The sequence below is a fragment of the Numenius arquata genome, chromosome 6, assembly GCF_964106895.1.
Source record: "Numenius arquata chromosome 6, bNumArq3.hap1.1, whole genome shotgun sequence".
NCBI classification, from domain to species: Eukaryota; Metazoa; Chordata; class Aves; order Charadriiformes; family Scolopacidae; genus Numenius; species Numenius arquata.
In genome coordinates this window covers 22,839,927-22,859,873 of record NC_133581.1, presented here as the reverse complement: position 1 = coordinate 22,859,873, position 19,947 = coordinate 22,839,927, and the positions used below count along the sequence as shown (strand labels likewise).

General features: G+C 40.1%; 1 protein-coding gene across 2 annotated transcripts in view; it reads left to right on the top strand.

Moving 5' to 3' along the window:
- Window positions 1-5,328: 5,328 nt before the first annotated feature.
- The window catches only part of GALNT18 (polypeptide N-acetylgalactosaminyltransferase 18), a 245,291-nt gene continuing 230,672 nt past the window's right edge, over window positions 5,329-19,947 (top strand). The window contains exon 1 of one of the 2 annotated variants that reach the window (XM_074148974.1): window positions 5,329-5,894. In XM_074148974.1, the coding sequence (XP_074005075.1) occupies window positions 5,660-5,894 (235 nt within the window). In that variant the 5' untranslated portion in view covers window positions 5,329-5,659. The remainder of the gene's footprint in view (window positions 5,895-19,947) is intronic. The other variant, XM_074148975.1, reaches the window with a different exon arrangement.

The following is a 19,947-nucleotide window of genomic DNA, read 5'->3' as shown; positions in this document are numbered from 1 at the left end:
GCACCTAATTGCCCCCATCTCTTGCAGGTTGCTTTTATACATGTTTCCATTAGAGTTTTCACGTTCCTCTGTTCTGTTCCCTTTGCGTGAGGTGTTTCCTCCTTGCTTAATGTGTAGTGAGAGCTCAATCCAGAAGGCAAGATCTAGTTCAGTTTGAACTTGAAATAGTACACACGCTCTCTTTCTCTTTTTGTTTCTGTATCTTCTTTTCAGTGCAAGGTAAATGATTTTGAAATGATGTTTCACGAATGTTAGTTATCCAAATGCTGTTGAATGTCTGTGAGTTGGGTGCCACGCTACCTTTCTTCCATGGGAGACTGCAGTATGGCGATAGGGGACTGAATTTTACTGTAGTTCATGCTTTGCTGAGCAGTCTTTGCCAAGCACTGAAAAATAAGGAGTCCTGCATAACCTAAATGAACTGATGATTCATAAAAATGTCACAAAGGGTGATGTGTAACAGAGCTAGTGTAAACTTAAAAATGGTTATTTTTAAATGAGGGATGAGAATAACAGAAAATGAAGAGAACAAGTATAGACCCAAAAAAGGCAAGAGAAGAGATTAAGAGTAGTAGGGAAGAGAAAAAATGCCAGAGAAATAAAGATCATAATAAGGTATCCTAGCATAACGAGTAAAAAGCCATTTTTATTTCTATCTTGTCTTCCTCCAACCCAGTTTTCATCCATTCAGGTTTTTTTCCTGTTTTCCTTCCACTCCCTCCTTCTCCCCCCTCCCATTCTTTTGTTCACGTTCATTATCTGGAATGTCCATATAACAAATCCTTTGCATTAAAACCCAGCTTCAGAACATGCAAAGGCATCTCTGCAATACCCGCATGTCTTTTTATGATTTAATACAATTTTAAGATTGGTTTAAATTTAAGTGAGAGAGATGACTAGATACCAAAGATTGTCAGATTACTTCCCTGGGGATTGAACTCATAACCTTTACCTTCAAAATACAGAAAACTAAAAGGGAGCTAAAAAACCAGCTTTATAACTTGCACTGTTGGGAAGAGCTCATCTGCAGAAGGGCTAATCTCTGCTCAAGAGACAGTTTTTCATTCATGTGTGTGCAGACTTGGACAGCAGAGCTTCAAAAAAAAAAAAAAAAAGTACCTACTCAAGGTAATTCAGCCTTTTTGTGTATTTGGTCATCTCTCTCCACTGGTCATCTCTCTTCACAATGTAAAATGCATTGTTGCTTCTTGAGTGCCTTTGGAATTTTTTTATCATGTTCCAAACAAAAGATGTGATCATCATGGGTGAGAAGGAAGGAATAATAGAAGAAAATCTACTCAGACTAGATAATAGTGAAGATTATATCTCCACAAACTAATAGGATTTCAGCTAAGAATCTGAATAGAATGCAGTCAAAATAATGTTTAAAATGTAACCTTTTCCATTGTTTTCTAACAAGGTGTAAGAAACATGTTCTTGTAAAATGGGATGTAAATACTGTTGGTTCTGATGTTTTGCTACTGCTTTCTTCAAGGACCCTCTTAGTACTAAAAATGTTTTAGCCCACATCAAAATGCACATATGAAAATTTAGTTCTTAAATGTGGCTTTATTTTCCATCATTTCCCTTCCCTGAACTGTAATGATAGGTAAGAAATACTAATTGAATTACTTTCCTTACAGAACACTTTAATGCAGGATAAGTGGCAGCTGTATTTACTAGGTTATGCAGTTAATATTTCCTCAGCGGTGGTTGAAATTGTGTCTTATTACAGTAGTGTAGTTGGGGGCAATTCATATTGAAACCTGTAATACATACAAATTTTAAGAAATTATTTTTTCTGTTATCTAGAGGGAAACAGAAGTGAAATAATTTTACATAGCATGGCATAGCAGATCAGTATCAGGACAAGGATAAAATCAGACACCTGGTTTAATGACCTGCACGGTAGATTGTACTGCCTGAAGCTTAAACACCTGAAGTAGACCTTTCAAAAACACCACTGTGATTTAAGAGAACAAATTTCATAGACCTTGTGCTCCCCTGTAATTTAAATGTTAAAAAAAAAAAAAAAAAAAATTTAAAAAAACAAAAACAGTTTTTATCACATAATTTTCTCCTCCACTATACTGTGAAGTTGGCAGCATTGCTAGGCTCCTATTGTTCCTTTTCCTGTTTTTGTTCCAACTAAATTATAAAGGTGGACTGCTTTTGTATTTGTATAGCACCTTGCACGAAGGGGTCTCCTCTGGATTTTAATGCTATACAATAAATCAAAATGACGAAACCAGCCAATTTCTAAACAGCGTACACTTGGATTCTTCCAACTTTGTATAAACTTGTAAAAAAAGAAAAAAAAAAAAAAAAAAAAGACTTCTAAAGAGACCAGTCCAGAATGTTATTACCAGAGACATGAGGGACATGAAAGCAAGTGTATTTCTCATGTATTAAAGCATCTGGAGGTTTTGCTATGAAGTCAAGCAAAGTTTTATTACTAGTTTCAGTGAAATCAGGGCTCAAATGAGGAGACTGGGAAATTACTGTTCTGCTATTGAAGTGCAGCTTTGGTAGTAGGAGAATGTAGTTACAAATGAAACTATATTTTAAACATGATCAGAAAACTGTTGGGAGCAAACGGCTAATGAACTATTAATAGTTACTGTAATAAAAGGTTTATCAATTACACACTGTTACAAGCAACCCATTAGCTTGTGAGACACATCAGCCATCTTTTTTCAAACCTTTGTCACTTAATGGATATGCTGACAGTCATTAGTAACAAGTAGTGTTCATATTTGTTTATAAAAGCAGTTAGTTGTCTGTTATTATTTTATAAAGTTCCATGGAAAATGTAACTTATTAATAGTTGTTACTCATCCCTTATCTGGATTGATTTCAGGTAAGTTTTGCTTTACATTGAGAAGTCCAAGGCTAAGTCCTGGTTTCTGCCTAAATTGCTAGAGCTGAAAAGTTTCTATTTTGTGACTTCAGGCAGAGTTTACAAAGATTAAAGCAAGTCTATGTATCACTTTTATTAAAGACTTCAGTGATACACGCTTACTGTTGTCGGTTTCTACCAAACACGAAGCTGTAACACTGAAGTACAAAGATAGGAAAGAAATCATGCTGTAGATAAATGTTCATTGCAGACCAAGCAAGATAACTGTCTTATGTGATGGAGCTGTACTAGTATCTTCTGACAATATTTTGCCTTTTTTAAAGCTTGAAATTGTTCATCAACTTGTTTGTCTAGCAAACTTCCTGTATTACTAAAAGTATTTTTTTCTTGAAATGTAAAATTGTTCTCTTTTTCACATTCAGATACCTTGAGTTATATTTTCTGATGTTCAAACGTGTTCTGTTGGGCCAGGCTCCTTTAGTTAACACTGGGGAGGTACTTATAAATTGGCTGAAATGTCAGTTAGTTTTCAGAGAGGCTTAGAAGACTGAGGAGGCAGTTTGGTTTTTGAGCTTTATTGGCGGTTTACTGCAGCTTCTCTTGGTGCTGTTTTTGTATGTTTGAGTATCCATAGTTTTTGCTGTTTCTATGGAGTACTAACTGATGGAAAGGAAGAAGTCATTCTGCCTTTTGGCAGGATGGTTGCCTGCCTCCTCTCTTGAATACTGGGTCCTGCTTATAATTAATTTAAAAATAACAACCTCAAGCCCTAAGAAAAATCGTCTACTTTTACTTCTATTAAGATATTGAAATGTACATTTAAGGTATCACAGAGTTTGAATGCTCACACCTGTATGCTTCAGAGCAGTAAGTCCTAGTAGCTGCTGTGCTTTCTGCAGGAAACCCTAGCGTAGTGATCAGTTGTGGAGGGTGACTAATGAAGTAGAATAAATTTATATTTACTGCATAAGTAATACTACAGTATGATCCACAGCATTTGTTACTTATTGATTTCACTGGAGAATAAGCCCTTAAAATCATTTTTAGAGTGCTAATTCACAGGTGCCTCATTGTTCCTACTACTGGTCATGCTACTGTTGCACTTCTATCTTGAGACTAGCAAAAGAAAACCCTAGAATCATAGAATGGTTAGAGTTGGAAGGGACCTTAAAGATCACCAAGTTCCAACCCCCTTGCCATGGGCAGGGACACCTCCACTAGAGCAGGTTGCTGAAAGCCTCATCCATCCTGGCCTTGAACACTTCCAGGGATGGGGCATCCGCAACTTGTCTGGACAACCTGTTCCAGTGCCTCACCACCCTCGCAGTGAAGAATTTCTTCCTGATATCTAATCTAAATCTATCCTGTTTCAGTTTAAAACCATTTCCCCTCATCCTATTGCTACAGTCCCTGATCAAGGGTCCCTCCCCAAAATGATCTCACTTAGTACAAAAGTCCCTGTCTAATGGGAATGGAAGAGGTTAATCTATTGTGTACCTCAATACTCTCAAAATCAGTGTGATTTGTACTCTCAAATCAGTGTGATTCCATATTGAGAGGATTTTACCACCTCAGTGTGTTTCCAAAAGTGCATGTGAAATGTGAGGCGAAGAGAGGAAAGCAGCATGAATACGCCGAAGTAAATTGTGGGTTGCTGGTATTGTCCCCGCTACTAAAGCTAATTCTGCACAGGGTATACTCTGATACAGCCTGTTCCTGTGAAAGTTGAGGAGGCAGTGGATGGATACTGGGGCTTTCTGGTGTGGATGCAAGCAACAATTAGCTATTAATAATGAAACCTCCCCGTGGAGGGGTCACGCAAACAGGCTGAAAGACGAACCTGTTCTAGTAGTGGGTGGTCGCTGGGTATCTGGAGCTGCGGAACCGATAGCTCCGATGAGCTAGGCACGTCTCCGGCTTCACCCCCCCAGGCAAATGGATGACCTTCTGTGTGAGCGTGTATCTTAACGTTACCGGCTGCGCTCTCCAGCCAAGCAGCGGAGCGTGCACCTCCCAGCAAACGGGAACCGGCGGCGGCTGCAGCTGCTTCCTACTGAGGCTGGAAATTCTGTGCAGACGGCTACAGAAATAGCAGGGAGGCCGCCGTCCCCGCCCTCCCGCCCCGGCTTGCAGCACGGCGGAGGGGCCCCAACGCCCCAGTGTGTGTGTGTGTGTGTGTGTGTGTGTGTGTGTGTGTGTGAGTGTGCGAGGAGCAGGTGGGCCCCGCGGTAACCCCGCCCCGCGCGGGTCCCCGTCGGCCCATACGGTGATGGCAGCAACCTCCCTGGCAGCGCAGGCTCTTTATTGGAGGAGGGGGCTGTCAATCGGCGGCCGAGCAAGCCCCACTCTCCGGCAAGCTGCTCCCGAGGTCTGATTCTGGAGCCGTGGCCGGTTGCGATGGGAAGCGGCGTCGGAGGGAACAAAGTTTGCAATACTTAGGCACTGGGCTGCTGGCATCCGTGATGCCCCTGGCAGGAGCCGGTGCCTAAGAGCGGCGGGCAGCCGGGCGGCTGGCGCGCCTTTCTGCTCTCCTATCGACACTGCTATCGCAAAGTTTCAGCTATTTTAATGTACTAAAATCCAGGATTCTAATTATCAGACCTCCCCACCCCCACCTCTCCTTCTAGGTAGGCGACAAATATTTTTATTCTGTGGATTAGAGAACTTTTTGCATGGAAAATTACTGACTTCTGAGTGGTCTCCGTTTCGGGGAAAGGGGGGAGAGGATTTATTTTCATCGCGGTTTATTTTTGTTTTCTGGATCGCAGGATTTTTGGAGCTATATGGAGGGATCTCAGGATGGTGTGCACCAGGAAAACCAAAACTTTAGTGTCCACTTGCGTGATTTTGAGTGGAATGACTAACATCGTCTGCCTGCTGTACGTGGGCTGGGTCACCAACTACATTGCCAGTGTTTATGTGAAAGTGCAGGAGCCGATCTCGGAAAAAAAGTTAGAGGAAGACAAAGGGGACACTTTAAGGATTATAGAAAGGCTGGACCATTTGGAAAATGTCATCAAGCAGCACATCCAAGGTACCACCTTACCTCCCGCTTGCTTTCCCTCCCCACCCCACCCCGCCGCTTCCCGTGTGCAGTCTCCATCCCCTCCCGCCGCGTTTGTTGTCTGTGCGTGTGACATTCCTGTCGCGACAGGGGAGAGCCATTCCTCAGCCCGGAAGAGCCAGGGGCTGCGCGGAGGCTGCGGTGCGTGTGGGAGTCCCCGCCGGTCCCCTCCTGGCGCCTGGCGAGCGGAGCGGCGGAGGCGGGCTGCGGGCGGCGCGGGGGGGGACCTGCCCCGCTCCCCTCCCGCCCGCCCTCCCTCCGCAGGGGGCGGCGAGCCGGGGCCGCCGGCTGCGGGGAGGGGGCCGGGAGCGGCGGGGGCTCGGTGCCGGGGCCAGCCGGGTGGCGGAGGGCTGCGGGGCGGCTGGGCCCGAGCACCCGGGCGCTGGGCAGCGGCGGCAGCCCCGCCGGGCTGGGCTCGGCCTGGTGCTGTAATAAACCTGAGCTCAGCTCCGTGCCTCTCTGTGTCTCGCTAAAGTAGGGGGTCCGCGGGGAGGGCTCGGCGCGAAGGGCAGTGGAGCAGCTTCCGATCTTGCTCTTATCGTCATTGTTTCGTATTTGTTATTTTTCTCTTCCAAAATGGGTTGCTGCGGGGGGGAAGTTTTGTTCTCCCCCCTGTAAACCTGACTGCTAATCCGTGCTAAGAGTCTCTGTGTGTCCGGGTGTGCTCAAGGTTTTCCCTTAGTGCTGCTGTAGTGCTGGGAGCCACTTGGGATCATAATTGGGGCAATCTCTCATTTGTGTAATGCTTTTTTAATTTGATCTCTTTTTAATGGGAGCTCTGGGAAGAGGGTTGAAGTGGGCAAGCAGTGTGGGAGAATATGATTATTTCCTGGGAGTTTGGAATTTTACATGACTGGTGATCTTTAGCATCTTGCTTTATATTTTCATCATCTGCATGGCATCATACAGTCATTCCCTTGGTATGCTAAGTGGGTTGGATAGTAAGGAGGCTGAAGGTGGGGGTAGGTGAGAGCTCTTCCAAAATCTGTAGGGACTACATTTCTCTGCTTCTGCATAACCTCTACCAAATGTTCAAATCCCAATTCTAGTCTCTCCTAAATCTGAAAAGGGAGAGCAAACCACGGGATAAATTATACCTATCACGAGTGCACAAAATCTTGCTCACTTCCAGGCATTTTTGGCCAACTGGTCTTCTGGAAATGTGAAGAAAGGTGGGACAGGCAGGATAGGTAATGCCATATAAATTGGGCTTCCCCTGCTTGTCAGTACTCCTAAATTTGCCGTTCTATTAAAGCCCAGCTACTTTGCTGTGACTTGTATTAATTTTTTTAAAAATATGACATACCAGTTTTTGTATGCTTTCATTTCTCAGATAGTCTTGTCATCTTGGGTAAATTAGTAAAATACAACTTTTTTTTTCTGGAGGGTGAGTTATAGCAGCTCTTGCAAGTTTTAAGTTATCTCAAGCAGTCCTTAAGTCTTTCTTGATTCCTGAAATGGATTTTAAAAAGGAAATATATTCTTGCCTGTGTGCCAGTGGAGTGCACTGTGGAAGCATGTATGATGCAGGGATTTTTCAAAAGGCACTGTTAAGAGTTAGATACATGAAGTTAATTGAATTTCCTTGTGAGGTTGGAGCATAACTCCTTCAGGTTTGTTGGTGTATAGCTCGGATACTCTTGCTTGTTTTCAAGGAAAATAATAGCATCCATATCGGCACATTCCTTTGGTCAGTGGTTCTTCTCAGAGTAGTAGAGAAAGGTATATACTTAAATTGGGGGAGAGTATAGCATGGATTAGAGCATAAACTTTTGTTATGACTTTTTGTGGTAAAAAAACGTTTATGTATAAACAAAACAAGAAGATATTTTCCTTAAATAACATTTGTACGAAAGTTGAAGAGAGTCTTCTAAAAATAATTAAGTCAACAGTTTGGTAATAACTACTAAAATATACCCAGAGGAAAAAAAATAAAGTTTATAAAGTTCTCATATCCTGTTGAAACCACTTGCTGTTTAAGATAAATAAATAAATAAAATAAAAATCACAGATCATTATCCGTAAGTGGATTTTCTGTCCTTTTACTTGCCAAATTGTAATAACTGGGGTTCACAAGGAATTCCTGTGGCAGAGATTGCAGAGCGAGATGTTATTTTAATCAGATTTTGCTTAACGCTGTGGGATGCCGTGAATTCTGGGTCACGGTGCAAAATTCACTGTAGTCATTGGAAGGAATATCTCAAGTGTGACTGTGTTTGGGATGACCTTGAAGGTCAGCTTTAAGAAATTATAAGTTTGAGATTCATTGCCGTAAATTGGGTAAACCAACTGCTGTAATGGTTCTGGACAAGTTTATAAGGGTTATCTATAAGGGTTTGCTATTAGACTTTTCCTTGGACCGCTTCTTTTTCATGTTGGAGAGAAGTGTCAATAGCTCAGACATTCTATAGTGCTGAGCAGGCATGAAATTAGCGTGGGTAATAGAATTGCATTCCATAGGATATCCTGCAAATACCAGAGAGCTTTAACTGCCGCACTTTACACATGGGGTTAGGCTAATATTTCATTTTAATTTGTTTTCTGATTGAATTGTTTAATTAGATGCCATCTGGGAATTCCTTTAGCATATAAATTGCAGTCTTGTAATATTTTACCAAGTGTCCTGGAAATGAGAAGGAACAAGAGATGCCTTCATATAAAACACTTTTAAAAGTATGTGTTTTTAAAAAGACATTTTCACAGCCAGAAAAGTATCAGACTGAAAAGAGATTTCCAGATAAGAGAAGTTCAGAGAGAATGGAAGTATGCATGCGTCCTGTTTGAAAAGAATAGTATTGGAAAGGGAAATATGGGTACTGATATTGGCCAAGAGTGGAAAAGTTTGAATGCCCAAGTATGTACCTGCCATATTGCACATCTTACACCACTGTGTATCCACACTTCTGCAAATGTTGAAGGATAATAGTTCCTCTGCACACATTTTCTGGGTGCTGGAAATACTTCTTTGCTTCCTTCTTTCCTCATTATGTGTTAATTTATGTAGTGTAGCCTGCAGGCATGCTGTGCAAGAGACGTTCATCTGTATACTGACTTCTCTGGTAAGCAGTCTGGGGCAGGACTGGCAGCACTGAAGTCTAGCTGGGCAATAGGGACCACAGAAGTATTTTGTGGAGTGGAAGCATGATGCTGGAAATTGAGCTTTAGCCTGGGAATCATGAATTCTTGGCTTGTGGCCTGCCACAGTTTACAAGATGGTTTTGGTCAAATCACTTTACCTCTTTTACAATGCTGATGACCTGCATGCTTTTCTGTGGCAGTGTGTTGTGGTGATTGTGGTGTTAATTACATCTGAATGCTACCAGGATTCTTCCCCCGATCCCCCCCCCCCCCCCCCCCAGCCCCCCCAACCCCCCCAAACATTAGTAGGAAGCATACCTTTTATGCTATCAGACAACCCACTGAGAGAAACTTTTCGTTTCCACTTTCTTTTGAGTTTGCAAACAAGATGGTATATTTTTTTAGATTAATTGTATGTGTTTTTATGTGTGTGAAAGAAATCAAGGAAAAGACAGGATGGATAGTTTTATGCAGAATGCAGTCTTTTTTTATGTCTAATAAAGGTGTGCAACACATGTATAATCTAGTACTATTGAGATTTATTATCGGAACGCATACTTTAAAGGACTAAGGTTTATGAATATTGTGTTAAATGAAATATCTGTGGTTCCAACCTAGGGTTTGAAGTCAGTTTTTCTCAATTTTATTTGAAAACAGTATTCTCTGTTGAGTTCACATGGAACACACTGGTTCAAAAACCCCCAAACACTATCATTTTATTAAAATCAATGCAAGAGTGCTTCCGACAGAACACAACACATTGTTCATCTTAATAACGCATCATGCGTTGGCTCTGTCACTAAAAAACTGCCCTACGTTTCATGTGCAGTTGGAAGGTCATGTGAGCAGGCAGACTGCTCTTAATCAGCTACTTAGTTTGTAACAATGACAAGAGGAAAAACACTAGCAAAAGAAGGGAGCAATTTATTGTTCTTTGCAGCCTGGCTTTAGGCCATCATAGGTGATGAGGCAAACCTTTCTCTTGAAAAGCTGTGCTATGGATAAGCTGATCTCACTTAAAACACCTCATGCGTGCCATCCTGTTGTCTTACTATGCAATGTTATTTTAATATTTTTCAGCCTTTAATATTTTCAGCCTTCCTGGTTTTGATCAGATGATGTTTGCATTCAAGCATTATTTTAAAAGATTATGGACTATTAAGTCTATGAAATGAACTTGCTTCCTTGCCCCCAACCCCGCCTTGGGATCTAAACAGAATTAATAAATTACGTGCAGTTAATACATAGAGTAGATCTAAGTTAAAGTTGTAAACACACAGTTCATTTCTGGACCAGCTGAATTCTTAGTTAAGATCAATGGATGATACTAAGACGTCTGTGTTGTACTAGGACTTTGGTCCCTCCTCTTTGCAAGCTGCTGCATCTGTTGCCATAAATGGAATGCCAAGCACTGTGTGTGGAGTTATTTGAGAAAGTTTGTAAGAGAGGAGATGCATGTGTTGTCTCTCGACCTACCTGCTGGTTAGGATGGATATCTAATCACCCTTTGTGGTCAGTTGGGGGAGGGAGAGGTCTCCGGTGTGGGATTCATTCCTTGTGTCTTGGACAGGTGATAGGGTTGAATGATTTGCTTTCAGAAATCGCATATTTTGAGTTTGGGAACTAGGTCAACCCAGGTCCTTAATTTTAGCCATCTAAAGGTTTGGATAAGTAAGCCCCATGTTTGATATATACCCTTTGTTTCTTTCTTGATTTCCAACATGAAGAAGAATGTAGTATGTAAACCTCTGGTTTGTGATAGCTATTCTTTGAACCTGGCTGGCTAGCTGGATTCTGTAAAGTCAGGCTCACTAGGATTCACACGGCCGCTCCACCATGTCTCTGACTCTTGTGTTGCTTTCCTTTTGGGAATAATTAATTGTTAAATCCCCCCAGCTTATTTCCCTGAAGCTCAAAAGCAATTAGGCATGTTTATCACTCACTGCAATGCATTTATTCTGCTGAGAAACAAATCAGCAGTAGACAGAAGCCCTGGGAACGCAGCTCTTGCTCTGCTACAGAGGGCCCTATATTCACAGTCTCTATACAAGCAAAGAGACCTGCTGTCCCAAAGCAACTAATTGCAAGAGGAGGAACTACTTTGATATGTAAGACACGCAGGATTAATTCCATTATTTTTTCTTTTCAGGCTGTGACTTCTCAAGTCATTCTAGATTGCTGCATGTCAGTGTGGATTAATTTGAATTTACCTTTCATGTTCTTCCATGCTTAGGAATGGGTGCAGTAAAGAAAACCTTAATATAGTGATTTCAGTGAGAAGACTGACTCTTAAATTACTGTGAATTTTCAAGCATTGCTGGAGGTTCAGGTATTTCAAGGACCATCTACTGTAGACTTAATGATATTGGCTATGTTGACTATGACTTGATAGTTTATTATTACTGTTATTGAAGTTAACTTTTTTGTGCTTTTGATATCTCTAGTTCTCTTCTAGTTATATTCTTTCTTGATGGTTCTTCCACCATGGATTTATTTTGCCATGGTTAGGACGCAGTGGCCAAAACTGAGAAGTGGTAGTCTCATCTTATTAAGGTAATTGTATTTTATTGCTGAAGATTGAATGATTCCTTTCATGATTAAAGCCATTTTTTCAGAATGAATTTACTTTTTTTTTTTTTTCTTTCCTGATTGTCTTTTTATTTTTTTGAAATTGTCTTTTGAGCCAGAAACAAGAAAAGTTTTATTTGGCTACAAAGTGAGAGTGAGTGGTAGCTTTGTAGTTGGGAAGGGAATTGACCTGGATTCTGTTTTCTTCAATCTAGACAATTTCTGTAGTTCACATGAAAGCCTTCAACAGAAGGTTAAAAAATGAATCAGGAGCAGAGTCTGGAAACTGTGACTTCTGTGCCCTCCCCAAGCTCTTTTATTGCTAAGCTGGAGAATTTTGCCTTCTCTCCCTGAAAAAGTTCATTTTTGTTGATGTTTGTTATCTCTGCATAATGGCACAGCTTCAGCAGAAAGAGTGGATTGTGTACTACAATCTCTGAGCAGATGATTTATGGGCTGTGCAGAGATGGAGATAGCTATTCTGCTTAAGGTTCTGGACTCAGCTGAGTGCTTTATTTATGCTGGCTAGGTGTCACTTTGGAAAATGTTGCTCAGGTTGACACAAGCAGCCTGCAGCTGTGCAGAGATTCAAACTTAGGTCTTTTGACTTTCTGCTAGACTGTTGTGCCCATGTACTAATGAATGATTTTATCTACATGACCAAAATATAGAGAAATACATATGAAAAGAAACGCAAAGCAAGACCTATGCATAGCTGCTGGGAATTGTGTATTATGTGTGAGATCAGCGTGCTCCCAGTGTCGTGCTCTCTCATGGCAATATCCCCCTTAGCAGTCCAATATGAAAACCATTCCTCCTCTTGGGCATACTGTGACCTGGGGTTGACTGTGGTCTGCCAATTAACTGTTGTGCACGCAAGGGTGGGCAAAGAGAGCAGTAGGAGGTGTGACTTTGCTTAGGGCCTAGAACTCAAAAGAGCCTTTGCTCAGAGGAACCTAGTGCCGAGGCTGCCATATGTCTGTTCTTGTTTACTGGGTCAGAAAAAGATGCCTATATCTCTACACAAGGTGCACTCTGTGTTTCTGAATCAAATACAAGAGTATTGCTGTACATTGAGTTCAAGACTGTGTTTTGGGAGATGGCTCCTACATGTTAATGATACTTACTCTGTTTAAGGAACAGGACACAACTCTAGAATCACATCCCAGTGTACTATTTGTTCATGGCTGATGGAGTTTTATTTTTTTCTCTTGCATGAGCTAAGTGCTTATGAAAGAATCTAGCCCTCTGCCTCCAGTTGTACAGGATCTGGTCCTGCAAGTACATGTGTGCAAACTATGAGGCTTTCCATTATATTACAAAAACAGAGACTACAAACATTCGTTTATCACTGAGCCTGGCATGGGCTATGTGGTTTCTCCATAATCTCTAGGGCAAAAAGGTGGAAGTTCTTGCCTGCCTCTATCTAATGTTGCTCCCTTGACTGTGACAAACCACAGAAGCAGTTTAATTTAATTCTGTGTTCAACAGAAAGGTCTTGTCATCAACATTACACTATGAAAGTGTGCATAAGCTGCAGTACAATGCGATAAGCTAATATTATCCATCTGAATGTTGGAGACATGATACATAAAGAAAATCTATGATGATTTACAAAAGTTGATACTGGGCTCAGATCTTGAGACAGTGGAAGCAGTTGTGAAGATGGCTTAGCTGCCTTCACGAGGACCATAGGGAATCCTTGGTTGCCATTAGAACAGCCCAGGAGCTTGATCATCAGCTTTTAATGTGTGGAGTGTAGCAAGGGACATAACGGGACATGAATCATCTTTAGCTGGTTAACAGATGTCCTCATTTATTGCAGCCATAAGATTATGCTGTTTGCTACACTTGGACCAGAGATTAGAGACTGGATTTAGAACAGCGTGCTGTGGTGTTTTGGGATTGCCCGTGAGTCTAGAGCAGATATTGCGTGACTGGTGATAATAACTGAAGTAATTTACTGGTCCACAACTAGCAAATCTACTTCTTTAATGAAATTAAACGTCTGTCTAATGCAAAAGTGAAAACTGGCTTCTTATCTTGTCATGCCTCCTCTGAGATGAATTCTTTTTCATTTGACTGCTATATTATTTTTCTTTTAATTTCCTTTTTCTTTTTTTTTTTTTTAATTTAAAAATATCTTCTAGTCTTCCTGGTTTTGTTCACCAAGCCATATTATGGTCAGAATCTAACATCATTTCCACCATCTGTGGAGTGGTCTATCTGTGCTGTCCTTGGCTTTCCAGTGCTACCTCTGTAGCTTCTTTAGAAACTTCTGGGCTCCAAACAGTGGACAGTGTGGGCAAATATGCTAAGTAGACACTGAAATTGCCAGGTACCTGAAACCTAATGTTCTATCTTTGTGCTGCTGTTACCATTAAATCTATTTTGATTACAGTTGTGCCCTGCAGATGTGTTCTTCATGTTTCATATTGTTTCCGGTTTCTTCATAAATTTTCTCTGCTCAACTGGTGCTTTGTAACCAAGGTGCTACTTTTGACTTGATATCCTGAGTTTCCTGAGGCAAAGGCAGAGATCTTCAGGAACCAAAACCATGACTGTAATTATTACAGCTCTCCAGCACCTCCTCTTCTTGGCTTTGAAAATAAACAAGTAAGAATATTCTTACTTTTTTTTTTTAATATGGAGATGGAAGGTCCAAGTTGCTAGCTTGAAATTCTCTGCTTTTAAAATGTCAGAATGTGTCTTCTCAAATCCATAATGGATTCTTACTATATTCTCTACTTAAGCATATGACTTTTTTTCTTCATTGTATCTATGACAGTAACACTGTGGCAGCTAGCTGAAATCCCAGTTGTCTTGTGATCGGTGCTGTAGTGGAACCCTTGACTCGGAGATCTTTGTCTCCATGGATAAGATTTGCAGGAGCTGGGCAGAAGAGAGGAGTGTAGAGAATTGATATGGCCAAATTTATACAGACTGTTGCTGGCGGGTTTGACTCAATGCCAGAGTTGCTCAGATGAATCAGACAGAAGGTCTTCTCTTATCCCATTAGTAACAGCCCAGAGAGAGTGTGTGAATCCTGCAGTAGGCAAACGTTGCAGTGGTGTGTAGTAGCCACGTCTGTTCTGCCGCTGTAAATCTTGGCCTCACTGATATGAATTTGAGGCTGACATGAGCTCTGGAGTATGAAATTAGATATCCTTCCCAACATGCATGTTATAATTAGCACATCTTAAATACCACATAATTGCCTAATTCTCTACTTATATCTTGAAAATTTGTGATCTCAGTGACTTTGTGTCAGTAAAGTTGGTGGGAGTGTGGAAATCCTATTGTAGCTTTGGTTTTGCATTCCTACTTCCTAAATCAAGCCCCTTATTTTAAATGTGAATGTCTGAATTTTGCTTTTATTAGAGCTGTCACAGGTGATCTCTGAGAAAAGAGGATTTCTATAAGCAGCTTTGTGAAGAATGTAAGAAAAAGAGATAGTATTTCTGGGTTTTTTTATTCATAGATAAATGAATAGTCTAGTCTTCATTTTGGGGAGATGTTACAGATTTTCAGACTCTGTTACTTGCCCATATGTAATCTGGATCTAGCTAGAGATCTGTTTCATGAATCCTCCAACGAATACAGGGAATTATCTGTCCCTGCTTTCATGGTGGATTCAAATTCCTTTGAAGCTTTTCTTTCTGCATCGAGTCATGACTTGCCAAAGGCTTTGCAAGAAGGTTTGGCGTGCCATAGGTAAGAGAAAAACTGTCAGATAAACTTTTCCAGCACAGCAGATTCAGTGAGTCTGTACCCATCCATTACAGGATTATCATTGCAATAGAGTTATGGTTAGAGAAAACACCTTTTGGGATTTCTCTGTGCACAGAATAAATATGGCTTGCAGAAGAGAGTACAGCATAGTTTTTAAAATAACATTGTTCTATTTGTTTGTTTTTCTCTGTGGTATTTATAATTTTACCAGCTATATATTGCATGATCACAGGAGGCCAGCATTTCCCTCCTTTACTTGTGCTAACAGGAATATTTTAAGTTGCTCAAGTGAAGGGTGCGGGAGTAGTATGTTGTAATTTCTATGGTATTTCTGATTAGAAGATGTGTTAACTTTATATGTAACAGTTTGGAGGATGAGGAGGGGCAAGGAGTAGAGAAGTATAGAAGCTAGTTAATATGAAACTACAGCTATTGAGTGGAAACTCGAGTTTCCACTAGTGTTACTGAAACTGGTGAAACTAATGCTGTCGAGTTTCCATGGAGCATAAAGAAGCTATGCACCATTTCTGATTCTATTCTGAAAACCTTTTACTTTCTTGTTGCTCCCAAAACCAGTCTCACATCTAGTAGATTATTACAAATATTTGCTTGTGTTAATTAAAACCAAATCTAGCAAAAAAATGCAAGACTTAAATATAGACCTTTTAAAACATGTAGTATCTTTAATGAAGCAAGAAATATTTGGCTTGTATACAGCTAGAATATCATAAGCAAGATGCTGGTCTTGGCACCAAAATTGTATTGCTATTGGTCTCCGATATTACAATTGCGTATTGTTTTTCAAGAAGCAATTGAGTTAGTACTCTGTGACTTTACAACACGATGTCAGCCATAAAGAATTATGACATCATTAAACTTAGATGTAATTGAATGAGATATTTTAAGCTTGTGTTTAGCTAATATTTTCACATGGTTGTAAAGACACGTAAATTCAAAATTAATTTTAAACTGTTAGACATAAAACAAGCAAATCAACAATAAAAAACCCCCACAAGTTCCAAAGGGATGTATAAAGCCATACATAATGCCAGGAAGACTAGTAAATTTATGCACTAAAAGAAGTAAAGCCAGAAAAAGCAGTAGCAAAATGATGACAGAAGACTTGTGTTTGGATAGAGCATTCCCACTTGCAGCTTTCATTTCTCTAAATGCAGGTGTTGTAAGAGGAATGCTTTTGGTATAGAAACATTTTCATCTCATTGATTTATTGTTATACTTCATATAAATGCAATTCTGTCAATATACATGAGTTTTTCAGCACAGCTTATGTCTTTCTTACATGAAAGCAATTTAAAAGCACCTTTAAAATGCTAATTCTATATTTTCATTTAAGTGCTGAGAAAAACTTTGCATGCAAGTGAATACAGAAATATATGTACAAATATTTAATATATTAAAAATATTCTCTATATAATGATAATAATTTTTCTCTCTATAAATGTATGTATGTTTTTAATGGTTACACTAAGGATCCATATGTTTTGTCTTGAAGGCAGGAAGGATCTTCACAATTGCCTGATATGGGCTGACATGGAAGAGTTTGTAAATGGTAATAAAAGCACCGAGGCGAGAACCTGATTAGAGCAAGTGGGAGCATGTTTGCATAATATCTCAGTATGGTGGCAACAGGAACAGACTCCTGCAGTCTGGAAATGCGAAGGACAGAAGTATTGCCTAAAGTGTGTTGGTATCAGGTTTTCAGACAGTTGTTAAGTGTTCTCTACAGTAATTGAGTAATAGCTGATGGCTAGAGTGAATCCCGCACATTTCATCACTTACTACTGGAGATAGTTTTCAGGATGATTGACTGCTGTAGAAGCAGGTATGATACTGGGCCATAGAGTGAATGGGAAGCCACACTATTGATTTCTCATTTGAACAAGTAAGCGAATGTAAAGCTTTTTATGTTGCAACTTCTAGCTCTTGAGAGTAGATTTTTAGTTGTTCAGCCATCAATTCTTTTTTCATAATTACAAAATAAGCTACTGTGGGAGAATTTTTAAATTTATGAAAGAGTAAAATTTCTTGTCACAAGGAAGCCAGGAGACTTGAAGCCACGCAAAGGGAAATTTAATGTCGTAATGTGTGAAACATTTCTTGACTCCTTGCAGTAACAACATGTCAATATGTTTTTGTCTGCTTGACAATATATAGGAAATGCATTTGATATTGTAAAATTGTGTGTAATTTCTCAACATTTCTTTTGATTCTATTGATTAAAGCTTTCCTGGCTTGCCTAAAGACATTAAATAGCAAACCATCTGCTAAAAACAAAATTGGCATCAGTCCTGAAAATTAACATTAAAAAAAAAAGTTTAGTCTTCCTCCTAAGTTTTCTTAATATAATGAGGTGGTAAATATAAAACTGGCATGATCATGGAGAGTGATTTTTTAAGTTATACTTTGTTATACTTACCAATGATCTTCTGATTATGCTTTGCTATTATCTTTGTGTGAGCAGCTTTTAGGCTGTGAGTGGCTATGCTGAAGTTGAGAACATGCTTATAGGAATAGGAACTCTCAGTATGTTTCCAGTGTTGGGACGTTCCTTGACAGATTAAGACAAAGAGCTTGCACATTTAACCTAGTTTTTGGGGCTCATTATGCCAGGTAAGAATGCCATGTAACTTCCATAAGAAGTTGATTAGCTGCCCTAGGGAAAGAAGGTACAGGGAGGAAGGATTACTCAATACTCTGTGTGTCAGCACAGATTCAATAGAAGATAATTCTGGATATTTGCTTCTTCAGCAATTGGATTATCATTTTAACTGTCCAGTTAAGACAAACTTTAAATAGTAAAGCTATCAATGCAGGTACTGTGCATTTGTACACTTTCTGCTATTAAAAGATATGAGGTCTTTATGTGAAAGTGAGAACAAGCTAGTCCTGGTAGGGGCTGTTCTGTCTTGAGATTTACCCTTACATTTAAAACCTTAAGATATTGATGGATATTAAATTATTCTTTTGGATTACATTCTTTCCACATAACAAAGGGTCCCTGGACTGAGTTCTCAGTCAGCGTGAATGTACCTGATGTTCTTGCTCTGAATTCTTTCCTCTGCTGGACTCACATAAATTACTGTCACTGCCATGCTGTAGTAATTCATATAGCTGAGGTATTGTGGGGCTTGGAAGTGAGTGGGATGATCTGTGCAGAACAGTATAAAAAGCAATAACTCATTTCCTCTGCTCCCTCTCTCTGCTGCCTCAGAATTCTGCTCTGTGTATCCAGGGGCCAGGTTGGGATCAAGAAGGGTGGCTCTTTCTTCTCTTACGTCTGCGGAGTTACTTTTCTCATATCACCATATCTGGGTCTGAAGCATAAAGAAGGGGATGGGAAAGAAGAATCAAAGTATCCACAAGTATAACAGAAAATGTAATTATTAAAGGAGTTTTGTAAAATACTGTGTCAAATTACAGGCAATGGTGAATACTTAGCAGTGGACTCTCTACTGTCTGTCTTTTTTTACAACTTGTGGTTAGGCTCCTAGCTAGCCGGGCTGTTCTTGCATGTCAGTGTGTAGCCACATAATTGTCTGACTGTTTTCACAGTGAACATGGTGCAGAGAATCTAAGAGTTTTAGCCACAATGACAAATTGTGACAGTGCACAGTATCACAGAAAGAAAAAAAAAAAAAAAAGATAAAATAACAGTAGAGGATGTAGCAGCTTAGCTTTACTATGTTAAGTTAATATAAAAGGCATATTTTTTACTTTTAAAAGAATAATTTTTAATGTAACTCTTTTATTCTCTGTTTACCATTCATGCTCCAAATTTATTAAGACTGCCTTTGAATTTACCTTTCTGCTATTTGTTGAGAACAGATGTTATTTTCTCCCAACTCCTTAACACCTGGAACTGACAAAATTCCCCAAGCTCATTCAATTATCATCCAGCAAGCAGGGCTTATTCAAGCAATTTACCTACAGGGGCCAATTCAACACAAGGTGGAAGAAAAAAATACCCTTTTCACTGAATTTAAAATAAACTCAAGAGAAATCCTCCTCACTTCATCAGAATGAGTAGCTGTGGTTTTTTAAATTAAAAGAGAGACATAAAGGCAAGTTTGTGAGGTTGTATTCATGCCCTTCTTCAGCACATGAAGCGTATAGAGCTTGATAATTTTCTCCAGACTCAAAACGTGATAAACCATAAGTTTTTGTTCTACCTTCTTAAGAAGGTAGAAAAACAAAAGCTCCCTCTCTGTAGGGTGTTTCTTCTTGCTGAACTGCACATCTAAATAAATACAGTGCTTGAGTCATTCCTAGTTTACACCAGAGAACAGTGAAAGCAGCGAGATAGGAATTAGACCTCTTGAGGTAAACTGATGAGGTATTCAACAACTCTGGCATAGCTTTAATGCTATGGGCCTGTGTGAAGCTCATGAAGTTCAACCAAGCCAAGTGCAAGGTCCTGCACCTGGGTCATGGCAATCCCAGGCTCAAATACAGGTTGGGCGTAGAATGGATTGAGAGCAGCCCTGAGGAGGACTTGGGAGTGTTTGTGGATGAGAAGCTCAACGTGAGCTGGCAATGTGCGCTGGCAGCCCAGAAAGGCAACCACATCCTTGGCTGCATCAAGAGAAGTGTGCCCAGCAGGTCCGAGGGAGGTGATTCTGCCCCT